Genomic DNA, 8,475 nt, shown 5'->3' with positions numbered 1-8,475 from the left:
CTGTTTTTATACCAATTATTTTTAGATATATCCCCCCTCCCTACATTAAATATTTCCTTATGCAATGAAGAAAATCAGCTGGGGTCTGAAAATGAGGCAACATTTTGCTGTCCTGAAGCTACCAAGAGGAAGACATTGTTCCTCATCTTTTTTCCTTTGATCCAGATCAATTAATTTCATTAACTGATTAAGTTAAATTCAGTTAATCAGGGTTTCTTTACTTTTTATTTCCTTGTAAAGTGGATTTCATTGATTTTTTTGTTTTGTTTTTTACATTGCTGGTATTTCCTCCTCATTTCTTCCTCTTCCCGTGCGCTGAAAGCATCCTTTTCAGTAGATTTTTAGAATTATTTTGTGAACAAATTTCACAGTAGCTGTTGGGTAGATCTGGACACGATGGGTTGCTAGGTGGTGCCATAGTGCACAGAGTGTCAGGCCAAGAGTCAGGAAGACCTAAGTTCAAATGTGACCTTCGACACTTCACTAGGGGAGTGAACCTGGACAAGTCATTTCACCTTGTTTGCCTCAGTTTCCTCATCTGTAAAATGAGATGGAGAAGGAAATGGCAAACCATTCCAGTATCTTTGCCAAGAAAGCACCAAATGGGGTCACAAAGAGTTGGACAAGACTAAACAATAACAATAGCAGATCTGATCTTGTACCTCTCCTGTTTCTCTGAAATTCTCCCCTGAAGACAGGGAAAGCCCTTTATTATATTTCAAGGGCTCATAGTAAGTGGTCAAACTGCTAGGGTGGGTTGGCTCATTTGTGAAGTGGGTAGGGGATATATGTAATAGAGGAGAGGGGTGTTGTGATTATCACCAGCTGTTCTTGAGACCGCCTTCCATGGTTAATCAAGATTCATAACTTGGGACATTGTTTTCTGGCACTGGATAGAGTGCTTGGCTTAGAGTCAGGGAGACTTGAGTTCATATCTGACCTCAGACATTTATTTGCTATGTGATTCTGGACAAGTCAATTAAGTTATTTGTCTCAGTTTCCTCTTCTGTAAAACAGAACATCTCCCAGGGTTGGCTATTGGCATTAGTAGAAGGATGTTCCCAAAACTGATGAAATCACAGGTTTTTTGGGGAGGTGGGTAAAAAATGGGGGTCAATGATACCTATGGAACCTACCTCCAAGAGGGTATTGATACAGCTAGATAAGATTTGGGTGGATGAGGGGATGAGAACTGGGACCTTTAGTTTCTGGCAAAGTAAACATGAGTTAGAAGTCCTGACTTCAACCCTTGGCTGTAGGTGCCTAGATCAAGGGACATAGCCATCTTTCTGTCCTCAGCCTTGGTGTGGTGTGGTGTGACCACAACTGGGGTCTTGAGCTCCATTCTGAGGACCACAGACTAGAGCATACCCAGATGAGGGTGACCCAGATGCTGAGAAAATGTGCATTCCTTGCCCTGTCAGAATGATCGAAGAAGCTGGGATACTGAGTCTGGAAAAGAAAAAAAGACTGGGGTCAGGGTGAGGATGGGGAAATGACATGAATATGATCCTGGGTTCTTTTAAGGGTTATCTTATGAGGAAGGTCTGCTCAGCTCCAAAAGGAAGAATGGGGTAGATATTGCAGACACAGACTGCAACTTGATAGAAGAAAGCATGCTTTAAAATTTGGAACTAACTGTCACCACTTGGATGGGCTGCCTCAGGAGACAGAGAATCAATTGCCCATGTCTGGATGTCTTATGCATAGGGCAAGACAGCCCCTGTTGGGGGACTTGGTTGAGGGCATTTCTGTTCAGGTTAGAATAAATTGTATCTTACGCTGAACTGGAAAGGGTCTGGACCCAGAAGACTCGACTTCAAATAGTGCAGTCTTAGGACTTTGGAGTCTTAGGAATTTGGAGTCTTAGGACCCAAATTCAAATCCTGGCTCTGCCACCCACTATTTCAGGGACTTTTACCTCTGTACCTCAGTTTCCTCACCTGTAAAATGAAGGGGTTCAGTTAGGTGTGGTCTGTGTTCCCTTCTGGCTCTAAGGCTCTGATCTAACATAGTGCCCATGTGACCTTAATCCCATTCGTCCTTTCCAGGGCCTCACTACTTCACCCATAAAGCAATGTGGGTTAGACTAGAATAGAGGATTTTAACCCTTGGGTCCATGAATTTTTGTTAAACATTTGAATAACTTATCTCATTATCATTGCTTTCCTTTGAAATCTTATGCATTTTAATTTATGAATTTAAAAACATCATTCTGAAAAGATGAAAAGATCAGACTGACTGAAGGGTCCAACACAAAAGAAGTTAAGATTACCTGGATAATAATCTTAATAATATCTTAAGACCCCCCTACCTCTAAATGCGCCTATGAGGTCCCTTCTCACTCCAGGCTTCCGTGGCGGATTCCTTGCCTCATTTGGCCATTAATGCCAGACTTGCCCAAGCCCAAATCAATCCAAATGCAGTAAAACTGGTGGCAGAGGGGGCAAGATGAGACAGGCAGCCTCTTCAGTGGACAGCCAGCTATTGGCAGAAAGCCTCCAATGGGACCAGCCAGCCTCCTCACCCTCCTTTTTTTTTTTGCCTCATTGATTCTAGACTGGGTTATTGAAGTCAGAACTGTTTCTTAGGTTGGAGGAATTGGGGCAGTGGGTTTGGGGGTGGGATTACATGCCTCCTTCTGCTACTGGGCAGTGACTTAGGGAGAGTGTGAACAGAGGACAAAAAGGAGGAGAAAATTCTCAATACATTCATATCAAAAAGTGCCAATGGACTGGAATTTGGTCATGGTGGTCCTTCGTTTTCAAAGAGGACCAATGACATCATGAGGGGGATGTCTTCACTTGTGCATGAAATGAATTTAAGAGAGGCAGTCATCAAAGTGCAAATTCATTAGCTTCATTCTCTCCTCCAGAACATTTGGAGTCCAGTGGCAAGACAGAAATCAAGATGGCAGGCAATACTATGTTAGACTTGATGGAGGGGAAGGGGTGTGCTGATAAATATTAAAAAACCAGCTCTCCCCAAAGGCAGGGTGGGCTTTTAGGTTTAATCTGCATCATTAACATTTTCTGCATCCTAATCTTAACGCTGGATAATCTACAAAACACAGTAACTCAAGCCAGAATTTGTAGCACTTGCCAATTTCCAAGGTATAAATGCTTACACTGAAAATTTAACAATTGACTTAGTTTGCCTCTAACATACCTCTATGAAGGAGTTTCTTCATTGGCAGTCCCCCCTCTTCATTGGCAGACTATAGGCTAAGAAGATCACAGATTTAAAGCTAGCAGGGATCTTAGAGGTCATGGAGTTGAATCACTTCATTTTATATTTGAGAAAACTAAGGTGCAGAGGGTTAGGTGACTTGCCCAAGGTCACACAGCTAGTAGAAATCTGAGGCAGGATTTGAACCCAGATCCTCTTGGTTCAAAATCCAGTACTCTAGTCACTGTATCTCTGCTTAGGTCACAGGTCCTATACAAATCATTATTATAATGAAATAAACATACATAACATGCCAGGGTATGTGTTACAAGTCTATTTCTTTAGGAAGAGAATAATGTTCCAGTACTATGTTCCAGGCACTGTGCTAAGTGCTTTACAGTTTTTATCTTATCTGATCCTCATAACAACCCAGAGAGATAGGTGCTATTATTATTCCCATTTTACAGTTGAGGAAACTGAGACAGACAGAGGTTAAGTGACTTTCCCAGGGTCACACTAGTAAGTCTCACACACACTTTGTGTCTGAGGCTGGATTTAAACTCAGCTCTTCCTGATTCCAGGCCTAGCACTCTGTCCACTGCACCACCTATTTATCTCTTCATGGCTATCCTTGCTGTTCCCTAAGAGGAGATGAAAGAGCTAGAGATGGTTTGTTTCATAAGAGGAAGATTTGGAGTGGACATGATCACTGGATAGTTGTGGAAGAAGGAATAGACTGTGTGACTGCCAAGGGCAGACCTTGGGCCAATGAGTGGACAGGAGCCACTATGGTCACAGAAACTCCATGGGATGTCAGTGGCCATCTAGTGCAACCCATCCCTGGGGGAAAAGTAAAAAAGAATTCCCTCGAATTACAGAGACATATTTTGGCACGATAGAAGGAGGACTATCTAACAATTAGAGCTGTCCAACAGGGATTGAAGGGCCTTGATAGGTGGTGAGCTCCCTGCCACTGGAAGCATTTAAGCTGAAGCAAGATGCCTTTCTGACAAGGATGTTATAAAGGCAATTCCCATACTGGGTAGAAGGTTGAACTGGTTGGTTTCAAAGGGCAACAGAACCAGGGGTGTTGGAAGGAGCCTCAGTGACCATCTAGTCCAACCCAGACAACAAAGGAATCCTCTACTACAAGGGTCATTGGACCTCTGGCTTGAAGACTTCCCCCTAGAGAAATCTTACTTCCCAACCTTCCCAAGCAGATTTTTCCACTCAAGGTTTGCTCTGATTGCTAGGAAGTATTTTCTGGCATCAGGCGCCAGTTAGCCTCTTGGCCACTTCCCTTACGTTGTTCCTGGTTCCTGTATCTACCCTCTGGGGTGAAGGAGAACAAGCTCAATTCTCCTCTTCATCACAGCCCTTCTGATACCTGAAGTCAGCTATCAACTCTTCCCCTCCCCCTTGAATCTTTTCTTCTTCAGGCTTTAGCCTGAACTTCCCATCAGTCCTTATCTGACATGGTCTCAAGCCCTTCACTGATCTGGTTGCCTTTCTCTGGACCTTCTAAAGCTTGCCAATGTCAGTCCTAAAGTATGGCCTCCAAAACTGAGCACTGCCCTCCAGATGTGACCCACTGAGGCCCGTGGCCATTCTATGATGTGGTATGTTAGCATGTTCTTATACATTATGTGTCTGAAGACTGGAAAAGGGTAGTTGATTTGCTCTGTAGCCCACTGGCTCCAGTTCTGGCTGAATATTGATTTGAGTCTGTATTTGGGAAAGGATGTGAACATGAGCACCTACATTTTCCTCCTCCTCCCCTTTCTTCAGCTTCTTCTTTTCTCCCTAAGTAACCTGGTGAATGCTTGTTGGCTGCCAGATGAGGATGGATCTGGTGAATGGGGTTTGCCTTGCTTGGTCAGACTCAGAGTCTTATTGTCTCTCTATGTCCCCTCATAAACACTGCCTGATCCTTGGTCAGTACTGAGTAGGAAGTCAAGGAACAGGGGTGGATGATGAGTGTATGTATAGCTTTGTATTTTGTCTGGATGACACCTCATATTTCTATAGCACTTTAAAGTTTTAGAAAGTAACCCTGGGGCACAGGGAGTTCAAATGTTTTTCATTTTCATTTGACAGATAAGGAAACTGAACCTCAGAAGTTAAACGACTTGCCCAGGGTTAGAAGGTTGGAGTCATTGACCACCAGATATGAAATTTGACTTCTCTTGTTGAAGATCTCATCCCTTCTCACCCAGACCATCATATTAACCTCCTAATCTGTCTCCCTTCCTCCAATGCATTTCCTCTTCAACCACAGGAGTATAGAGTCTCAGAACTGGCAGGGACCCTAGAGACCACCTAGTCCAACTTGTCCTTGAAGAAGGGTCTCCAATACAACACTAGAGGTCATGTAGCCTCACTTCCCGAGGCAGCCTGACCCATTTCTACCTACATCTCATCCTGTCCAATTATCTTCCAAATGTACTGCTGTTTTTTGCATTGCCTTGCTTGAAGGGCTCTCACTAAGAAGGGAAGTGCTTTATAAACCCTGAAATGCTATGGAGAGGGGAATTGTAATTGTTCTGTTGGTCACAGTGGCAGTTATTCTTGTGGCTCTTTCTATTGTGCCCTTCATCATGTCTTCCCCTGACCTGCCTGTCCTGGCTGTCCAGGGCTCATGTATGTATGTGTTGCTTCCCCAACTGGACTGGAGAGCTTTGGGTCACAGCCTTGGATGTGTGCCCTGCAGTACCCAACAGTACTGGGCCCATTTACCGATGCTGAACTTGTGAAATGATCATGGGGCCAAAGGCTGCATGCTATAGGGATCTGGGTTCAATGGACAGACTCAGAATTTGAGGGTTGAGAGCAGAAAGGGCTCTTGGAGATCTTCTGGTCCAGTGTCCTCATTTTATAGATGCAGGACACCATGGCCCAGGACTGCAGTGGCTGGCTCACAGTCACTGGATGTGAGTGGTGAAGCAAGAATTGGACACAGAACCCCTGACCTCAGGCCTCTCTGAGCTGGGCTGTTTCCCTAGTGCTGTGGGAGTCTTTAGCCAGGAAGAGATCCAGGTGAGGTTTGGGGTCATTGGGAAAGGCTGCAGGAAGGAGAACAGGAAGTGATTCAGGCCCTGAAGGATGAGCAGAATTTGAGGAAGATGGAAACATATGATAGAACCCAGCAAATAGACCCACAGTCTGCAGCTGAAATGGATCAGTTGTCTCTCAGCAGCCTTCTTTTTTCAGTCCCTAGTAACTGTCCTCTTGTAATCCCTGGTGGCCCAGGAGCTGCTGTCTCAGCACATACCAAGGAAGTGGCTCATCCCTTGGACCTACGGTCTTCACTGTGAGAATTGAGAGTTCATTTTCACATTCCCAGAAACTGAGCTACTGAAACAGAAACTAAATATATAGCTTCTCTCTCTCTCTCTCCCTCCCCCCTCTTTCCTCCTCCCTTCCTCCCTCCTTCCTTCCTTCCCCACTCTCTCTCTTCCCTCCTCTCTTTCTCTCCCTCCCTCCTTTGTCTCTGTCTCTGATTGTCTCTCTCTCTTTCTCTCTGTCTGTCCCTCTGTCTCTGTCTCTCTCCCCCCTCCATTTCCTTCACTCCTCTCTATCTCCAGGGTGCTGAGTCTTTATGGGTAACTTACTGGGACTAACACACAAGCCCTCCATCTCTCTCCTCTGCCTCCATCATCTTTCTCTGTCTGCATGGGACAGGCACTTTGACCCTGTGATGTTGGTTCTACATAGTACCCAGGAAGTCTTCTCTCTGTCTCTCCCCGTCTGTCCTGCATTGCTTAAGGTTTCCCACCCTCTCCCCACTGCCAACCCCACCCCGACTTGTCTTCATGAATATTGGGAGACCCCTTTGATGTCAGAACTTCCAGGTGCTTAAAGGCTGTGTCTTCTCTTGTGACTTAAATGTTGGGGCCCCCTGAACTTTGAGAGGCTTGCTCCCATGAAGGCTGGATCTTCTGCTTTCACTAGGGGTCAGACTCATCAAAGGAACCTCTTTTTCTTTCCCATGGACAAGATAAAAAAAAGAAATACCCTCAGAAGTAGAACATCCTCCCTCCAGCAAGTCAGGCTGCCTCTGGAGAGCAGGACCACGGGCAGAGGAGGTTCAGGACTTTGACCATTTACTTCTTCCACAAACACCTACAACATGCAGCTCCTTTTCTCCTAAGAAATGGCCAACATTTATTCTCTAGGCACATGTCCTGTTTTTCCCTAGGAAACTCTTCAGGGACAACTCATTCTCTGGGTCTCAGTTCCCTCCTTCGTAAAATGAGAGGATTAGATTAAATTATCTCCAAGTTTCCTTCCAACTCCAAATCCTCCATTTTTCCAACCTACCTTTGTTTTTTTAATTGAATTATTTTACTTGTTTTCAGTGTTTGACAATCACTTCCATATATCTTAGATTTTTTTTCCGCTCCCTCTCCCTGAGGCCCCCCTCCCTCTCCACTCCCTCCCTGAGATGGCATACAATCTTATATAGGTTCTACATGTACATTCCTATTAAATGCATGTTGCGTAGAAGAATTAAAATGAATGGGAAAAACCATAAAATAAAACAAAACATAATACAAAAGAAAATGATCTCTTTCTATCTGCGATCCAACTCCATAGTTCTTTTTCTGGATGTGGATGGCATTTTGCCTCAAGAGTCCATAGGAAATTTTTGAAGTCCATGCATTTCAAGGAAGCACTAAGTCTACCAGAAAAATACCTAGCACACTATGGTTGCTGCTGTGTACAAAGTTCTCCTGGTTCTGCTCCTTTCACTCAGCATCAGTTCACATAAGTCTTTCCAGGCCTCTCTGAAGTCTTCCTGTTCATTGTTTCTCATAGCACAATAGTATTCCATTACATTCATATACCACAACTTGTTTAGCCATTCCCCAATTGATGGGCATCCCCTTGATTTCCAGTTTTTAGCCACCACAAAGAGAGCTGCTATAAATATTTTTGTACATGTAAGATCCTTTCCCATTTCTATGATGTCTTTGGGATAGAGTCCCAGAAGCAATATTGCTGGGTCAAAGGGTATGCACATTTTTGTAGCCCTTTGGGCATAGTTCCAAATTGCTTTCCAGAATGGTCCAACCTACCTTTGGTTAGCTTTGGAAAAAGGAGACCAAACTGGATAAAAGATACTGTAATGAATAAAGATCTAGATTTGGAGTCAAGAAGACTTAGATTCAAATACCACCTGTGACCTTTCCTATCTATATGACCTTGGTTTTTTCATTTGTAAAATGAGAGGGTCAGATTAGATGGTATCTGAGGTCCCTTTTAACTCTGTATCTATGACTTAACCTCTAAGACAAGGGTTCTTCA

At 44.1% G+C, this 8,475-nt stretch overlaps 1 protein-coding gene across 4 annotated transcripts in view; it reads left to right on the top strand.

Moving 5' to 3' along the window:
• The window catches only part of CIB2 (calcium and integrin binding family member 2), a 30,789-nt gene that overhangs the window by 13,165 nt on the left and 9,149 nt on the right, over nucleotides 1–8,475 (top strand). Inside the window, exon 1 of one of the 4 annotated variants that reach the window (XM_072628592.1) lies at nucleotides 4,662–4,787. The exons of the other annotated variants lie outside the window; for them this stretch is intronic. Coding sequence (XP_072484693.1) covers nucleotides 4,780–4,787 — 8 coding nt within the window. The 5' untranslated portion in view covers nucleotides 4,662–4,779. Of the gene's footprint in view, nucleotides 1–4,661; nucleotides 4,788–8,475 lie in introns of those variants that run through there. 4 annotated transcript variants of the gene reach the window in all.

The sequence above is a fragment of the Notamacropus eugenii genome, chromosome 1 (genome assembly GCF_028372415.1).
Source record: "Notamacropus eugenii isolate mMacEug1 chromosome 1, mMacEug1.pri_v2, whole genome shotgun sequence".
NCBI lineage: Eukaryota > Metazoa > Chordata > Mammalia > Diprotodontia > Macropodidae > Notamacropus > Notamacropus eugenii.
This window is presented reverse-complemented; position numbering and strand designations above follow the sequence as displayed.